Source organism: Argiope bruennichi, chromosome 9 (genome assembly GCF_947563725.1).
Source record: "Argiope bruennichi chromosome 9, qqArgBrue1.1, whole genome shotgun sequence".
NCBI lineage: Eukaryota > Metazoa > Arthropoda > Arachnida > Araneae > Araneidae > Argiope > Argiope bruennichi.
In genome coordinates this window covers 2,458,156-2,478,443 of record NC_079159.1, presented here as the reverse complement: position 1 = coordinate 2,478,443, position 20,288 = coordinate 2,458,156, and the positions used below count along the sequence as shown (strand labels likewise).

At 31.9% G+C, this 20,288-nt stretch overlaps 1 protein-coding gene across 12 annotated transcripts in view; it reads left to right on the top strand.

Annotated features, from left to right (window-relative positions):
* LOC129983646 (zonadhesin-like) overlaps window positions 1-20,288 on the top strand; it is a 143,765-nt gene that overhangs the window by 62,487 nt on the left and 60,990 nt on the right. For 11 of the 12 annotated variants that reach the window (XM_056093202.1, XM_056093206.1, XM_056093199.1 and 8 more), the window contains 6 exons: window positions 1,342-1,524; window positions 2,563-2,778; window positions 8,685-8,909; window positions 11,570-11,788; window positions 13,042-13,251; window positions 18,167-18,259. In XM_056093202.1, coding sequence (XP_055949177.1) covers window positions 1,342-1,524; window positions 2,563-2,778; window positions 8,685-8,909; window positions 11,570-11,788; window positions 13,042-13,251; window positions 18,167-18,259 — 1,146 coding nt within the window. The remainder of the gene's footprint in view (window positions 1-1,341; window positions 1,525-2,562; window positions 2,779-8,684; window positions 8,910-11,569; window positions 11,789-13,041; window positions 13,252-18,166; window positions 18,260-20,288) is intronic. The other variant, XM_056093205.1, reaches the window with a different exon arrangement.

Genomic DNA, 20,288 nt, shown 5'->3' with positions numbered 1-20,288 from the left:
TAATTTATTTAAATAAATAAAGAACGAATGACGATATGTTTTTAAAATGCGGACGTTTTCTTAAATCAGTACAAAGAAGCAAAGTCAAGATATCCAAAACTGCATTCGGGTTGTTTTATCACTTTAGGCCAAACGCTTCAAAATGAAAATGAATTATTATAACATATTGCTAAATATATCATTTACAATAGTATCATCACAATGCTGAACAACGTTGATAAATGTAGACTTTACTATATAGTTTTCACACTATTGTTCAACGGTATGAAATATATCATTTTTAACATTGTTTTCACAATCGTGTTCAATACGATTCGATATAGGATTTTTAATAAAAAAAATTATTTCAGTTAAATTTTTTAGAATAAAATTTCAAATGAAATGAATGATGAAGCCATAAATAATAATCTTGTTCAGACATTTGACTGTATCGATGCTTTTAAAAATGACATTGCCTTTTGAGTATTGCTTCTATGGTATTCCGTATTATTTGGTGATTGCAGTACTGTTCAATATTTTTTTTCAAATATTATGTAACACTGCGGCACTGCGGGGGGTTTCTGTTTCGTTTTTCTATTTTCTATTATTTTATAGGGTGGAAATATTGATGTCATCAAACAGGGTAAAACGTAAAAAAGGAGGGTTTGGAAATAGATTGTAAATGAAGAAACACTGGTAAAAATGATATTAAAATAGAAATTTGGAAGGAAGCTGATATTTCAAGACTCCTTTTAACGGGTACCATTTTTGTTTTGCTTTTCAAAAATAATGATGCTCATCCATTGCTGTATAAAGATGAACTATGCCATTTAGTATCCCAGTTCATTTTTTTTCCTAACGCTGTTTCCCACTTTCTTCATTCATTTATCATTAACAAAGACATATTCAAAAGAATGTGTAGCTTGTGGAATGATAACTCCATTTTCGAAAATATCTAAATGTTTTGAATCGCAATGATCTATTGACATATCCTATAGGATTGGGCTCAAAGCATTTTCTTACATATCCACGATGCAAATGCAAATTCTCGAATGTGATACAGGATACTTAGTCACAAGAAAAATATTTCCGCACCATGCGAATGTTATTTCTTTAGTTTATAAAGATAATTTAGGTTCAAGTGATTATCATCATGTATTTTTCTTCATGTATTCTATAGCTTTCATGTGTAGCTATATATACAAACACTTAAACTTTTCTAAACAATGTAGTATAATCCATGGCCTTGTGAGATATACATGACACACATTCACTTACAAGAATTTTCTCAAAAGAGTAGCTTCTTTCTGATATCTGGAGACACAGCAGCAACAATAGTATAATAAAAATTTATTCATTTAGAAAAATGTAAAAAGAACGAAGTGTTCAGCAAGTGCGTGAATCCCTGCAACGATTGCCAGACCAGAGGGAAATGCAACTTCCTGGTATGCAACGAAGGATGCGATTGCAGGAAGGGATACTACAGAGACTTCGATGGCTCCAACGGCCGATGTATACCCGCTAAGCAGTGTCCCCTCATTCATCGTGAGTATTTATTTTATTATTCATTTACATTTTATTGTCAAATTTTTAAGAGTTCATTATATCCTTAGGCTACGAAATGGTATTGAAATAAAAGGCTAAAAGGAAGGAAGCGCTATATAATAGCAAAGGCAATAAGTGTCCACCCGCTATTATCCAAGTTAGATTTAAGCTCCTTTTACAGCACATTTCGAAAGTTAGTAATCGCGGAAAGGGGACAAAAATCATTTATAATGTATAAAGTGGCACCTGTTAATTTAAAAACATCTTTACATCTATCGATACCTACATTAATAACGAGAACCTGCATTTCTGGCAAAGTAGAGAACTCCAGCACATATAGCTACGATTACCCAGATGCCAGTTGGGATGTGCAAATGGTCGATTTATTCAGAACGTCGTCATATCAAACCCAAAGAGAAATGCTCATTTGTTTTACAAGGGACTTTTTTCGCTACCTATTCTAATTTTCGAGACAAAGTGGCTTATTTTCCAGATTCACTATCCATACCATAATCCATGATAAGATGCCAAATCATATCAAATGGTTTCAATAGCGAATTCATATAAATCATTGGTTACAGTGTGGCATTTCCGATTCCCCATTTGACTATTATTAGAAGTGATTTGAAATGAACATTTTAAAATCAAGTTTGTAATGAAGCTATCTTATCTGGAATTAGCTGAATGGTGATCCTGCCGTTTCTTGGATTATTGATATTAGCTATACATCAAATTGCGTTATTTCATTTAGTCACTCTAGCAATCAACTGCATATATATCTGATGATCAGAACTTCTAATAAATTCTAAAGCAGTTTTTGAATTGTTGCTTTCGTCTATACATAAGACAACGGTATTTTATGCGGCCACTTCAATATCGATTGATTGTGCGCCCAATGACTAATACTTCTTGAATTCTATAGAGTGTCTTGTTGACATTGCATAATTTATGTCACCATTCCTACATTGAATATTTAATGAACAACAGTTCTTGAATTCCATAATGTAAATTTTAGATTAAATATGTTGTTTCACGCAGCCACTCCAGCACCAACTGAGTGTGCATCCAATCAACAATACTACGATTGCATCCCAAGATGCATGAGGACCTGTGAAGCTTACACTAGGCCAGTGGAAATTTTTTGCAGCCAGTTGTGTATCAGCGGATGCTTTTGTAAGGAAGGACTTTATGAATCAGATGATGGCACTTGCGTACCGCCTGAGCAGTGTCCCATCCCAGCGACCTCTCCTGAAAGTAAGGGCACTCTCATTATCCTTTCACATTTAATAAAATTTGCTAATGTGAAAAAAATTTCGTATTGAAATTTTTTCAAAAGACAATGTAATGTGTTTAACCCTTAACTGGGGAGGTGAACATTTAGGACATAACTAGAGAGGTGCGATGCACGAGACCGCATTTTTTTTACACTCTAATTAAATTTTCTAATGAATGTATTGGTATGAAAATCACCCCAATACAGTCTGCAGATATTTTTATTTGTATATAGATATGTTTTAGAAATTTTTCAAAATATATTATCATTGAAAAAAGAAATTGCGTGTGAACATACACTTTCTTCTCAAATTGTATATTACAACAAATAATATTCTTGAAAAAACATATTACTTTTTATTTTCTAAATCGTGCTTATTTTTCCAGTATACAAAGGTAAATAGAAAACAATATAATGGAAAATTCAATAATTGTATGGAAAAAAAAGGACAATGGGCAAAATGGATCCTCTTATTTTTTATCGGCATCATTTATACGCATAAACTTGTGAACATTCGTAGCATGGTTTTCGAGGACATTTTAAGCATACACTTTAAGTACTAGTATAAAAATCAGCTTGTAAATTCGGTAGCTATTTATTTTGGTATATTAATATACATTAGAAATTTTTCAAAATACACTAGCACTAGAAAAATTAATTATATTTTAACATACATATCAGAATCAATCGAATGTGAACTTTCTTCGAAAAAAAAAATCTTCTATATAAATGTCCTTATCACTACAATCCTTTTTGCTTCATTTAAATTTCTCTGGGTGCTCTGATTCATAAGGGGATCAGTAGGTTGGATGATATTTCGAGGACCAAGTTTTAGAGTCATCTGCTAAGCTTTGTATAACACTGGAACACTAAAAGGCAGATGCGGACTCACAGACGTTGCACAAAGAAATAGCTGAAATATTTTTTTAAAAAAACGTATTCCCTGAAACTGGTTGAAAAAAATGCACGTGTAGTGAAGGTCACGCCCCTCTCCAGTTAAGAATTAAATTTCAGAAATCCCCTTTTCAAATTAATATCTAATGAAAGCAATTACTTTTTGTATAGAAATTGCTCTAGAACAAAACGTTTCCTCTCACAAATATAACATTTTTTATTGCGAAAAAATCATTATGTTTCCATTATAGGAGGATGTTTGTGTCTCATGCATAAAAACTTCGACACTCCTTATATATTTCTAAAAATATATCTCAGTTGCATTTATTTGAGATGACAACGAGTTAAACAACTAAGTTAAAAAAATATGATGTGCATAATCAACATTCTAGAATAATTGTTGCAGTAAAAATAGCGAATTCTTGATTCCAATCATCGGGCAGTTTCTTAAAATAATTGAGTTGAGTTGTCAGTTTGCATGATTTTGGTGAAGAAAAGTACTTGATATTTGACAGGAAGCTTTCTTTTTACTTAAATGCTCAGATGGAATTTTCAGGTCACTGAAGGCGAAGCAAAATAAAAACAAAGCTTTCTTTATGATTGAAGCAACTCTCCGAAGAGGCGGTTAGAAAGTTAATTTAAAACTGTTAAAAGAGATGTAAAATATTACGATGACAACAAAATATTGCGATTTGAGGATGTAAATAAAAAAAAAAAAACATCAAAAAAAAAAAAACTTTCTGGACAAAACTTTGAGGATGAAACTTTCATCTTCCTGCCTTATTTGAGGATGTCATTAAATATAAATGTTATGAGAATTTTAACACTGTTTTGTCAGTTCCTGAAAGTCAATGCATCGTGATCAATAAATGTGTTTATTAGTTGCATGATCTTTTTGAAGTAAAAGTTGACTGCTCTCTTATATTTTAATTTGAAATGAATCAGTTTTCTTTTGGCCTCCTTTCAATGAAAGTGAAATCTTGGTAACAAAAAATTTCTAGGGAATGAACAAAGAATGTGACTTTTCCCGGTGCATATGTTGCGCTAAATATAATAAATTGTTGATTATGTATAGTTATTGGGGTCATAAGTAAAGAAATTCCGACAATAAGTTTAGTGGATGATCACCTGTGATTATTCATAATCACCGGTCATTGAACATAATCATCGTTTTAATCACATTTACCGTGTTGCGTATACTCCAGAGGACAACAAGCAAATGATCTTATTTTGGCTCTGTCAAAACAATTGCCGTCCAGCCCTAGTACATGTTTCTCAGCGGGCGTTATATCCAATAGACTTCCCTAGAGATGCAATTCTTCGGGAACCTGAAAGTTCAGCATCTATGCGAGAAAGGAACTTTTGTCCTCCCGTATACGCAGTGACCAGTTCAACTAACGTCATGAAAGTCATTTAGTAAATTCGATCACGCAGCACTTGTACCGTAAGAACATCACTGTATAACCCTCGAAAATGGTTCTCTAGACTCTAAGTTTAAGATCACTTATGCGTTTGTAAAGCATTTTTGAATTAACATCTATGAGATGTAAATGCCAGACATACCTATGAGATGACCATCTATCATCCTTCAGATGAAAGTAGACGTGCTGTAAAAGATCCAATCTTTCATGAAATATTCTTTTCCAAGCTTAAAACTCTTCTCTACTTCTTTTCATTTCAGAGGAGTCTATCTTGGGAGCCTCCCACTAAGATACAAAGTCTTTTTCTGTGATTTTGTCTCTCTTTTTGAAACCCTGGCGATGTTAATTCCTAAGAAAGCAAAATTCATTAGTTGAGCAAATTATGACACATATCCATTATAAATATTCTTGTCGTGCTCCTTCACAAGATATTGGAACTTGTTGTAAATTTGCAATACAATAATTTTATGTTTTTATTCTTTATAAGAGTAGGAATTCCACTTACGTTCCATAATCATTCAGAAAGTATTTGATTTTGTTTCTCATGTGATTTTTCATATGTCATTCTGAAATTTCTTCTTCTGCATTCTTTTCACTTATTACATCAAGCACTTGATAGTCACAGGATTCTGGGGTTTTTCTGATGAGTGTTTATTTATTCAGCAAATAGCAACAGGACCCATTGTCGTTTTTACAGCTTCATACAGCCATATAATATTTTTGAAGCTAGCCAAATTTCGTAAGAGTTACCACAGGAATTAAATACTTAAAAACATCTTCTGATAATAAAAATATCTGTTTTATTTAGTCGCCTCCCGTCATTAGGGGAATGCGAGTATTCGTGGATAATTCTTATATGTCTTTTGTCCTCAAGATTTAAATATAAATGTTCTGAAATTAATTATCCTGTTTTTTAAATAAGCGAAGAAAGAAATCTAAAAAAGTGACCAAATACTTTTCGGGTAGATAATATACCTGTTTATTTTTTTGAAGAAAAATTGGTTATGTAAATTCAAGCTATTTAATTTAAAACAGTAATCATTAATAGACATTATCTTTGAATTTGCACCGGTCTGTCCAGCCTTGTTACCGTTCTAAGGTCCATATGTGTGAACATCTCATGAGCAGTAGGCCAACATTTCATTTAGATCAATCGACTCTTTCCTTATCGAATTTCAGAAATTCCTTATCTTGACGAGAAGGAGAAGGGGTGGTCTTACAAAGATTCTACTAAAACGCGTAGCAGGAAAGTTAAAGTACCTATTGTTCACGGAGAACCTTCTTTGGTACAATATTATGCTTTTTCCAAAACCTCATAACATATATATTTTGAAGTGCTACCTCTCAAAGGGGGTTTATACGTTTTTTGACTTATTGGCTCTTCGATCACTTCCTCAGAATGTGGCGTCATGGTGTTGGAGCGATGTTTTGAAAATTGGCGAGACCTTCCAAAACGTGCTCTGACCCCTCTTATCTATGCCGAGAGTTCCTGTCAGGATCGGGAAGTAGTTCAAACTGAGATTCCACTTGCAGAGCTTTGTGCTTATTGAAACATTCAGTCGTTCTTTTTTTTAAAAAACCATTTTGAGGCATAGAATGGGATTCCCATTATCTAATAAATAGATATTTTTATTTAAAGACGATGAGGAGAAGAAAAAATTGAAATGGTGAAACATTTCAAAGCCAAGTTAATTCAGTCTTATGGAAGATCATTATGATCCGTGCAGTGGAAGCAAGAGGGCTTATGTTTGCGGGAGCATTTCTTTAATTTATAATTTAATCACTTTTCACACAAAACACCAAAAGACAAGACAAGATACTAACAAGCGCACCCTTAACAGAACAGCCTCTCATCTCGTTTTAATAATAATCGCAGTGCCCCATCGGATGCGTATCTAATCAGATATCGCCAATTATTATCCAAAAAAGAAGATAGAGTAATGTAACTGCTACTGTCTCTGTCTTGGTCGTGATGCGTTTGAACCATTCTAATAAAATTCATTGACATCATAGTACTATTAGAAATTAACTGGATAACTGCTTTCTCATTTTTTCGATAACGTGACCTCTTTTTTCCCTCTCATATATGTACAAGACATGAAACAGAATTCTTCTTCCTTAATCATTGAACAATAGGAAAGAAAAACATCAAAGTAATAAATATGTGTCACAACTGTTAAAGATGGTTTGAATTTTAATTCAAATATGAAACTTTTTATTATGATTTTCAAAAATAATTTTTTTAAAAAAATCTTCAAATCCAGGCATAATGTGCAACCATTATCATTGAAAATAATATATTAAATTTTAAAATGATGTAATAAATAGTTTTGTGCAATAATATTTCATAGAGTTATCGTGGAAAAAATCATAATATTTCGCTTAATTTTAATTAAAATTCAAAGTGAAAAAATGAGTTCAAGATGTACATACTCCTTCACCGGAGTATATCTGCGACAAATGGGTTGGCTCAAGGTCAAACGATCTGGACATAAACAGACAGCCCTTATATTATATTCTCCCTTATTCATTCTCTTATAGGAAATAGAGAGGGTGTATTGCAATTGTCAAAAAATGCGAACTCGTTATTCTGACGAATCACGACGTTTGAGACTTTCCTGACTTTGGAAAATACATTTTTGACAAATGTCTGTCTGTTTGTCCGTGACAAAGATAACTCAAGAACGCTTTGAATCAGATAAATGAAATTGGTATGTTTTGTTTGTAGATTATCACATGTTTTGTAGATTTCTATCAAATTTTGAGCAAATTCCAATTTTGAGGAAGGAGGGAAGTCTTTCTGCCCGGCTGTTCGAACACAAGTTAACACAATATTTAAATGAAGAAGGTAAAATTTGGTACACAAGTTCAACATCCATAGTGAAGACACTTAAAGCCGACGCGGGTTTCACTATCTGCCGGTCTGTACTTTCAGAAACTTGTTAACACGATAAATAAAAAACGCAAACAACTTAAATCTATTAATTTTTTTAATGAAATTTTATAACTACGATTGTAGTTTTGTGTTAAATTTTCGTTTCAATCGGTTGGTAAAAACACAACCAAGCTCAAACTTGACTTGGAATATTATTAACCACATTCCAAGAGTTAATCGAAAAAAAAAAAACCCTCGCTGACCACACGATATATTCATTAAAAATGCTAAATTCACCCGAAGGTTAATATTTCGTAACTACTGTACGCCAATGCCATAGAAACGTTCTCTGGGACAACACTACCTTTATTAGAGAATATGCGAGGAAATTTTGGAGAGACCACCACCGTTGGTTTTTAACAGAGATTATGTTCTACGAACAATTAAGACGCTGGATGCCATGGTTAATTGTGAAATCGTATATATTTCTAGCTTCTAACCTTAGAAATATATATTATGGAATCATATAATATATTCTGCATCATAAATGTAGTAACATTTTATGGGATGACTCATAAAAACATTTGACTTTAGAAGAAGGTCTTAGAAACTTATGAGCCCAACACCTGCCCCCTAACTCTGAAATAACTTTTTATTGTTCAGTCAGCTTGTTAAATAAGAATGCTTTGTATTTTAGTCACACCTTCACCAAACCAATGCAGAGCAGACGAACAGTTCTATGAGTGTATTCCCGCTTGTCAGCAGACTTGCTTTGCTTTGACGAGTGAAGTAAAGATTGCTTGCAGGATGCCTTGTCGAAGCGGCTGCTACTGCAGGGAAGGATTGTACCAAAAAGATGACGGTACATGCGTTCCACCTGAGGGGTGTTTTGATACTCCTGTATCTACAACTGCTCCAGATGGTGAGAATAACTTATGATTTTGTTGTTGCTTATGGCACTTGTCATAGACAAGTCCGTTGACGAAGTCAGAGATTTTAAGCCGAGTTCTAGCGTCTCTTGTTTCAGTAGTGCCATCTAGGCCCAAGACTACGTCTTAGCTACTCAGGCGTCAGAGCTCTTTTTACTGGGCGGACTTCAGTCATACGTTTATTTCACTTATCCACAGATCGCAATTTAGACCTAAATCAGAGAGCGATCACCTCTGATACAATACCACCAGTGGTATTGTCTCGATTTGGTGGCTACAACAGATTTATACCCTGTACACGGAGAGTCTTCGAACGGCGAGGTTCGAAGCCACAACAGAAGGGATGCGAATCCAACGCTCTACCAACCAGGCTATCCGTTACTTTTGTATGTTTAATGCTTTAAACAATCCAAGATTTGCTATGGAATCTAGTTCTGTGTAGTGGACAATTTATTCAAAGGAATCTTTATGAAAAATTTTAATATTTAGATTTCGATCTCGCATCGGGAATTTTTGTCGTTTTAGTGTCCAAAAAGATGTTTTGTTGAATATCTAGCTATGGATAAGGCAATAAGGACACTGAATTTTTCAAAATATAAAATGATATCAATTTCAATAATGAAATTATACTATTCATTTATTGCCTGATGTATATTTGTTAAGAAAAATTTCAGAAAGCCAACTGAACCAAATTTTACATCTCCGATAATATTACATTTTTATGGAACAATAGATTTACATTTTATCAAATGGGAGAGAAATTCTCAAAACACCCCTAAATAGATATTTGTTGCTAAAATAAGTATTACATTAGAACTAAATTATCTTATTTCTAAACGGAAAAAAATTTTCAAAGGCTTTCTTAAGAAATCGATAAAAGTTTGCCAATTAATTTCAATGATGAAGATGTCTGAGTTTTGTTTCAAGAAACGACACTAAAAAAGTGTCATGTTTATTCTTTAAGATAATTTAGGCTATACACATTTCGCATATCTCATCTTTAGAAACGATTGTTTTGGATGCCATCGTTATTTTCGTCCCGTAAAAAAGAAATGTTTTATATGTGCTGACACTTCATCTTCTGTGTTGATATTTTCTTGTTGATATAATCTTGGCTGTGAAAGTACACCTAATCATTTATGTGCTTTAGTTTCCATTTGAATGTAAATTAGATGCTGCATATAAATTCTACCTATTTTGCTTACTTAGAATCTCAGCAAATGAGGAGGATGGGGGAAGGGAGGAGTCTTGCAGTTGGAGACATCTGGTGGAATTTTCAGCCGAATGATGCATTCTTACCAACACTCTGAAGAAACTGAAATTTATGGGTTAAAAAGCAACTACAAAAATATTAATAGAATTCACGCATTTGAAATTCAATAGCTATATATTTAATGCTGGGAATTATAGAATTGACTTCTATATTTACATACATACGAATTTCATAGATCCCGTCTTAAAAAAAGAGAGGAAGAAATCCCTATATATATTCAACTAAGTCTCCTGTTAAATTTAATTCCTAAAATATCCATTCTTTAAATGTCCATTTTTACTTTTTTTCAAATAAAAAATTATATTTCTCACCTATTTAGAAGCACTGCTTTCAGCATATTGTGGATTTAGATATAAAAGTTCAATTCTCTAATAGAGTCATGAAAATTTCCTTGGTCATCCATACACACTGCCATTAATGAGTGAAAACAGTTAAAAGCAAATCAAACAAACGATATTAATACATTTTTATTAGCGTAATTAAAATATAGATTTTTGTATTTAAATTATTTCCTAATTTCTGTTTTTTATTTATTATTATATAATATGGAATTTTCGAATAAGTTTCTGAAATTCACAATCAAAAGGTCCAATATTATAGAATCAAGATTTAATCAAATCAGCAAATTGATTGATAAGTCAGTTATGCAAATAATAAATAGTTTATGGTTATCGATAATTCCCTCTCTCCTCTACATATTAAAGTCATATATTTTTATTCATTTCAGTCAACACTTTTCCAGGATATTATATTTTATTTCCAACACATTTAGCTGAAAAGTGTTTTATCACTGCAGTATAAAACATGAAAATTAATAATTTCTTCATGCGATATATTGCATCCTGTGTGATAAATCTTTTTGTCAAACTTGCTGTAAGATAATAAGAAAAAAATATATATATAGCGTTAAAAGTAAAACGTAATGTGAGCACGTTTAACTGAATTTTATTTAAGAAATAAAAGTTAGTAACCTTCACATTTCCTTTAATTTTTTCTAAATACTAAATTACACCAAAGCTCAATGAATACAGACCTACAATTTTCATTATTTCATATTTACACTCATTCAGTCTGTTCTCGCTTCTCGAACTACTAGAAGGTTATTGCTAATATTTTAGCTCAATAATGTTTAAAATTTTATATGTAGCACTGCATTGTTTCTGTTAAAGAGTCACTGTTTGCTGTCATCCCATTTTAGTGATTAGTTTTGATCTGAGAATGTTTTGCACAGAGAGGATAACACTATTAGAGATCAGGCTCTTAAGCTTATTATATTTATATTTTGATCGAGAAATCTCGGATACTTTTTATTCGCTTTGAAGAGGAAATGAGACGAGAAATTTATAGAAACTCTGATTTAGATCATTTCTTTTTAAATAGCTCCAACATCAGTTTCCACCTGCCGCAAAAATGAAGAGTACTATCGTTGCATCCCCACCTGCAGGAACACTTGCGAGAACTATCAGGCCGTAAAACCAATTTGCTCCCGAATATGTATTGAAGGTTGCTTCTGCAAGAAAGGACTCGTCAAAAGGAGTGATGGGAAATGCGTCAAACCTGAAAAATGTAGGAAATCGTCGCCCTCAATGAAACCCACAAGTAAGAAACTTCATCGCCTTCTTTATTCATAAATCATAATTTGAATAGCAGTCATTTTGGAAAGAGAAAAAACTAATCGATCATTAAATCGTATACAATTTGTAAAATTCTAGCACAAATTTTATAAAAATAGATAATTTAATTTTTTTTATTGAAAAAGAAATGTCGCCAAAAAATTACTTTCATTCATAATGAAATATTAAGTTCGATATTACATTGACCAATCTATATTGCCATTCATTCCATAATTGCTTTACATCCCACGATTGTCTTCCTTTGACAGATATCAGAGATCTGTTGCCATTACAAATAAAAATGATTATTGGAAAATCATTATATCCATATATATGTATAGAAAATATCGATGGCACATTTACATTGTTTCGTTTGCCACGAAAGCAGTCAAGATTCAATGAAATCAAATCTTGTTTTGTACAGATATTTTTGTGATACTGTCTAAGCATAATACTTTTACAAAGCCCTTTCATTACCTCTGTCTTGTTTCAGCATATCTGCTGCATTAGATTAGCCATCAAAACTATTTTGTATTTCTGCCCACTAGCAATACGTTCTTCACCGAACCCATGACAACGACTAGACATTCAGCCGTCTATTCGTAATATCTAAATTTTTAAATCAACATAGTTGATTTTGCCTGAATACCATAAGTTTCAAAATTTAGAAATGAATTAATTGCTTGAAAAGAAATTTTATGAACAGTATTATCTTATGCACGTCGTCCATCCCTTTTTTTATTCAATATTAATCATCAATCTAACACACAAACTTTCATTCCAAAAAGGATTAGGGATTAAAAAGTCTTAAAAAGTGGATATTCACCTGGTGGATTAATTGTTGATTCTTGCATCGAAATTTCTTGTATTATCATGTCTTCTTGAGGTGCCGGTGGTTTGCATGTTACCTTTAAAATTTAATCAAAAAGGATGCAAAAGCTGTGAAATAGATTTATAAATTGAAAGAACCAAAAGATTTTTAATGCATCAGATTTCACTTTTTTTTATGGTGCTTTATAATTACTTTTATACATGATGGAAAGTCTCAACATTTAATATATGCAGTTTCTTAAGTAATATAAAGAAGGGTTAAATTTTCTCTCTTTACCTACCGAACACTGTAATGAGAGCATTGCACTTTATGTGAGGGATTGACTTATATGAGGCAAAAAGTGACTTTCAAGAATTCAAAGGATTATATTAAGTACAGAATATCAAAAATGCCTCATGCTTTTGCAGAACCGATGAATAAAATATGTGGCCCCGACGAGCAGTTCTACAGCTGTATTCCAACTTGTAAGAACACCTGTGAGAACTATCAAGCCAAGCGCCCTATCTGCCCACGCATTTGCCGAAGAGGATGCTTCTGCAAGAAGGGACTGGTCAAGAGACGCGACGGAAAGTGCGTCAAGCCAGATAAATGCAAATCATCATCTCCCGAACCTACAGGTAAACAGTTTTCTCTATTTTGTAATTAAAATCCCTTTGTTTCAAATGCTGTGTCAATTGAAGCCTTTCTCACATTTATGAATATAAATTTTTATGCTGGGAATCTACAATAAAAGCGACGAAAAGGATAATTTATTTTTTGAGTTATTTTCTTCAGATGGTATTAAAGAATGACAATAAGTTGACGAGTGGCTGCAACTGTGACAAATGGCTAATAATTTTTATAAAAATAATAGTTCCTATTTAAGAAATCATAATGGTAAAGAATGGAAGAGTATAGCATTAATTAACTAATTACTATTACGATGGTTATTAAAGATTTTAAATTTGGATTTATAGAATTATGAAACTTTGATGCATTTTATTAATTTTTATACAAGATGTCCACTCTAATTCCGATCAAATAGCGAGTTTTCAAACTCTTAGGAATATTCTTTCACTTGAAAAAAAAAGAATCTCATTTTATGTGTTTTGAATCAGTAAGTATATTTCTGAAAAAAATTATAGTACCATGTCTAACTTTCTATACGGTCACGTGGTCTTTATAGTCATATTTAGAAAAATATTATTAAATTTAGTAAAAAACTCATTGAAAGTTCAACAAAATATTTCTTTGACCAAAACTAGCAAAGTAATAAAACCTCCCTCATTTTATATCAGTCAATTAGAGCCGCTAGTCGTCCATAAGATATGTCGTGGTCATTACTCATGCACTTGCATCCTCATCAGAAACAGCATGGTGAAATCAAGACGCGCAGAGTATTCTTGCGATTTCAATTATATCACGAAATGCATATTATAAAGGTACAATTTCCGAATTTCTCATAAAATTATACGCATAGGTTCTCACGGAATGTCCAGTACTCCTGCTGGTTACATAGCATTTGAAGAACTTGTAAATGCTTCAGTTGTTGCAATTACAACTTCCTCCACAACTTCTAATTACAGTGTTGCGCGTCGTCTGCTAACCGGTGCAACATCCAAATAACCGTTTTCTTCAAACCGCCATTAAACCTGGGGTGCAGCTGAAGCAGTGCTGGCATACAGATAAAAGAGTTTTATGATCAATGCACACTCTCTCATAGTCAGCAGCATGTTCACTGCAAGAGAATGATTTCATCAAACCATATGTATCAGTTTTATAATGAAATTAAATGAGTTGCTCATTAGCTTTTAACCAAAACAGCACCATTGATTGGCAAATTTCAAACTATTTTTTTTCTAACGGAAATTTATGCGTCGTGATTTAAATAACAAGTATATGATGTTTCATTCAAATTCAATCTTTGGAAACGGAGCTATGAATCTCTCTGAACCGTCAGTTTAGTTCTTATCACTCTGCATATGTAACACAAATTCTTCTATTAGCTCCGCTCCCCACTTCCAACCCCACCTGCTTGTTGTATAAAGAAATTGGACCTTGTAGACAATCCTTAACCAGATATTTCTACAACTATAGGACAGGTCAGTGCGATGAATTCAAATACGGCGGTTGCTTAGGAAATAAAAATAACTTCAAAACTAAAGAAGACTGTCAAGTGATATGTGGAGGAAGTAAGTAAATTAAATTTATCTCATTTTTTCCCCATTGACGTTCAAGATTTTATTAATATAAAATTATATTCACGCGGTTATGAAATTATTAACAAGTTCTTCAATTTCTCATGTGCAAGAATTACTAAGAGAAAGCATTATAATTTTTTGATATTAAGTAATTTTCATACATCTTGTTTTGGATCTCCCTAAAATTTGAAAAGAACATAATTTTCGATATTATCTGTGGTAATGATAACTTATAAAAGTCACAAATTCAAAGAAAGGATTTCGATAAGCTGTATTTTTTTTCAACAAAAACGTATCTGTCTGTCAGTCCGTATGTTCCTAAGCGCGATAACTAAAATACCTATAAAGATTTGGGGCAGGAATTTGCAAATGGCTTTTTAATTAAAATTTCTAATCTGTTGAGAAGTTTCCTTCAAATTTACTTGAGAGTCGACCGTCTATTCGGTCTTGTGTAGATAAGTGAACGCAGTTCAGAAACATATAGGATAGGATGCGTATTTTTCTAGCTAAATATAATTTTTGTACAGTCAACAACAACAACAACAACAAAATGAGACTCTCTGTAACTTTCTTATTCATTACTGCGTCTTCAAACAATTGGGTGGATGAAAAAAGGACGCGTTTGTTTAGATTGACAAAGTGACTGATAAAATGAATTAACTCCTATACTGAAACTTTTTCATTCGGGAAATCATAAGTTTTCAATAATTCGTTCCAGCTGGCCTTTTTATGTATGTATACCAAATTCGTTCCGTAATTCGCGATAGTTCTTGAGATATAAACAGGATTTTACAACTCCACGCAAAAAATAGCCAAGCCACACGGAGAACATATATAAGTACATCTTAATTGGTTAGTATTAAAAAAAAACAACCTTTTTTTTATTCACAGAAAGTCTGAAGAAATAGATAACATGTTTCAGATTTATACTTAATATGTTTACGATTTTTCAAATTATAAATATATTTGTTTTATTTAAATATTCCCATTACTTTTTAAATCAATTCATAATTCAGCCATTTTTAGCTAATCTCGCCCAAACCAATTTACAGCCATTAAAATTTTTTATGACCAATAAAATACATTATTTAACCTTTTTTTTTTTCTTTTTTTGAAATCGCTGATTGGCAAGATCTGAATATCATAAAGATATTTTAAGCGAATGAAATTATTGATGTTTCTTAAAGGGCGAGAATTATTGTGCACAGGATTGGAAATTAATAAAGTTTCACAAAATTATTTCATTAAAATAAATATACACAAATTTGGTCTTTACATAAAATTTAACATTATTTCTGTAAGGAGCTGTAAGGAATTGTTAAAATTTAAGTTTTTTCTAATAACCCTGTTATAACAAAATTTTAAATTACTAAAATATTATAGAAGTGAAAGTAATTAAAGGAATGAAATTTTACTTATAAGGCTTCAGAAATGAATGAAGGTCATGTTTGAGGTGATGAAACAATGTTTAAAATAAACATTTATTTACTTGTCGGTGTACGAATTATACAGAGCAAAAAGCTGTACTCTCCAAATTAATTAAACACTAGATTTCAGCGTATCTTCACCTTTGAAACCTCTCAGAACCCGAAAAAAAAATCATATTTGAAATTTCATCTGTCTTTCAAAGAGTAAATTAATCTATAAACGGAAAAAGTTAAATAATATTTGCTAATTAATTTACTTATCTTTGCCTTGACTAATTCATAGAATGGTAGGAAATACTGCCGATTTCCTTAGATTTCTATTTCACTTACTTGCAAATGATAACTGTCGGTAAGGATTTAAAAATTATACATTCCTATAGTCAATCGTCCTGCAGTGGAATTTTATATCATTTGAATGGAAAAAAACATTAATTTCTTAAAAAAAGAAAGCGGAATTCATGTTAAATTAAATTGATTTCGCAAAAACATCATTATCATTATAATTTTATATCATTACTATCTTGGTACTCTTATCAAAAATAAGGAATAAGGGAATTAATTATCAAACAGACTACATTCCATCCGATTTTCAGAATTTCCATAAAAAATGTACTAAAATATTTACTCAGTATCCTAGACAATTTCCGCTTTTAATTCCGCAGCTAAATTTGATGGTGCAATTCATCAAATGGAAATGGACTATGTATTTTAATTTTAAATAATTCATTAATAATAATGAATTATTAATAACAGACAAAGCAATTTAAAACAATATATATATATCCTTTTGTTCAAATATTCATGAAATGAATTTCAGTCAAACGTCAAAATACTTGCCGACATGTTTACCAACAGTAGACGCCCGCTATTGATTATGTTTTGATTTATTCAGTTGATTTGTAAACATTTGCCAATACTATTAATAAAAAAGGCGTGAAGAATGCTATTGTAATTCGTTTTTACTAAATAAGGTTTAGAAATATGCATTCTTTTTTCACTCGTATGCGAAATATGCAAAGAGAAACCTTTATAATCTTCAAAGAAATTCAAAAAAAGATTTTAACTTATTTCTGTGATGATTGCATGTTGTACAAATGACATGACAAATGACTATCCTATTTCTACGATATTGTAATGCATTCAGAATATCCAATAACAGATATATTGTAACGTATTTTGTGCTAATAGGGATAGGATTCAATTGAAGATTTGTTTATTTAATCAAAATTATTTATAATTCTAGAAGATCTGCAAGCCCGCTTAGAGTTGCCTACACTTTTTAGAGAGGCTTGGAAGATGTGAGTTTCCATTCTTGAAGACAGGATTGCTAGAATAAAATAATAATAATATATCTGCATGAACTAAAAACACGATATACGTTAAATAAAATATAAAACGAATGTAAATTGATGCTTAAGGAATTTTAAATGATAAACAAAATCTTGCCTTACAGCCCCATCCTCAATGGTACAATGCTCTCCACCAAAATGTCGTGCTAACTGCACCATAGACTACTCCACCAAGCCTTGCCCAAGTTGTTCGTGTACAGATAAGTTTTGTCGAGCAGTGCATCTATTTTTATGACCGAAAAAAAATGCATATATTCGAATATTAATTCATCTAATAATCTAATGTCACTATTTAAAATGACGGAGCAGGATTTTTATTGAAAAGTTGATGGTGCCACGTTAACTTATAAAACGAACTATGCTATTGCTATAAAGTACAGGATAGAGAAATCAATATTTATTATTCAACAGTTGTTATACTGAGACATATACTTAACATTGATTTCAGATAACTGTTGCCCATATGAAGTATAAAGAAAGGAGTTGAAATTTACGCGCTGAGTGTGTTCTGATAAGATTGTGAATTAGTGATTAGGAAATATTTATGACAAACAATATTTTTTCCCCTCTTTATAGATTCTCCAACAATAGAATGCTCTATGCCGATGTGTGGCACCGGCTGCACAATAGACTACTCCACCAAGCCTTGCCCAAGTTGCTCATGCCCAAGTGAGTCTCCTTCTTCAGTGCATCTCCTTCTTACGAACCAAAATTTTAAATATTAGAATTTTGACAAATATACGAACCAAAATTCTAATGATACTATTCAAAATGGTAGAATAGGATTTTCTTTTTATTAAATAGTTTTTTTTAGTTGTAAGCCAACAAAAATACAAAAAAATAATGCAGTTGCAAATCAAAAGACTTAAAAAAAAATACAGCTTTGGCGTGTTCTCTTTATTTTTTCTATACTGACACAATACGATACGTTATTTAAATATTTAATTTATTATGTCGTATAACAGAAATTAAATAAAGAGTATGTATTTTGACAGTCATGCAATCGACTGACTGGAACAATATCTGATACAGAGCACAGGGCGACAAGATCGCTTACCAAATTTCAATTGATTATGAAAGATGTATATGAAACTTTTCTTAAATTGAATTTGAGGGATGAATGCGATTTGAAGGAAATAAATGTCTTAAAAATTAAATTAAAATGTGTGTTCATTAGAATGCAAAGCTATATTTATCTCTTGTATATTTTTCTTGAAGTAGTTATAATAAGAATGTTACGATAAAACAAATTTGCAATGAAGTATTCATCCATTTATTATACATTATTATCTCATATATGAAATAATTTCCTACAGGTAGCCCCTGTTTTACTTCCTTTTTTCGATTTTTGTAGATTTCATAGTCCTAAAAATTTTCAAATGATTTTGCGTTTACTTCTTGATGGCCTCGAATCCTAACATTTTATTCAGTTGTGTATTCCCGATAAAAGTGCAATGTTATAACATTTGTAAAACTCGATGGCCAAGGAATCACTTACAGTTACCACAATGTTGATTCGATCTGAGGTAATAACGTCCTTGGGTAATAAAATTGAAGAAAAATGTTATTCGTTTCTATACTAATTAAACAAATAAATTTTAATAAACATTAATAACTGAAAATATTCAAAATTATATTTATTTTCAGTGAGATGCAGAGAGCTTGATATAAAATATTAAAAATGTGATGTAAATATATGTCTTGATTAATTAAACAATCAAGTATATTAAAGATAAATATTTATTAGAAATTCAACCCTACAAAATTCAAATCGACAAAATGGGCATTTAATAATAACTTCAGCATTCTTAATAATTACATGCAAGTCTGATAAAAATTGAGGAACCGCCTACAATGAACATATTGCATCACAACAAGGAAATCTCCTTCGAGCAAAGGCGAAACGTAAGTAAAGGGACAAAAACGAGAGGGAACGAGAGCCAATGTGTTTCATGCGTCCTGCTTAACAGAACAACTTCATTTGAATAAGTTATAGAAAGAAAGAATTCAGAGCTGCGTGTTGGAGCAATGAACGGAACCATCTCAGTTCAAAAAATTTGGGCCCAAAAAATGAAGCTATGATTTCTAACGAAACTACTAAGCAAACAATGAATTAGAATCGGTTTTCAAAACTAAAAATTATCTAACACTTGAATGCGAATAAATGAACCATTCTATTCCAACTTCATACATAAAGATTTGGTTCATTTTACCATTCACATTAAATAAAGAAATTGTATTTCAAGCCAAATGGCGAAGCCAGGTGGGAAAAAACATATAACAATGAAGTCCCGATTTTTATTTGCATGTATGTTTAGTTATTATAACGTAATGTTTTAAAGCAGCACTAGGGATATTTTGGCATATACCTCGTCATTTTGAATTCCGTTCAGATGACGAGGACGACATCTGAGCTGGCACAGCCGTCTCCAAACTTCCGCATCACACCAGCGGGAGGACGTTCACCTCCGACTGATTTAGCATTCACCGGACCCGTTTAGACGACGGTTCTTCGGTGAAATTGGGTCCCGAACCTGAAACTGTCCGATTCCGAAAGCTTACCACCTGGCAACAGAGGCCCCTGCTCGTATTTGAAGAGAAAGTATTGTAAATACCTAAAAATTCGGTATAGAGATTTTGACGGATTTTCACTTTTCAGATTTACCGAGTCTGAAAAACGCATTTTTGGAATTATGCC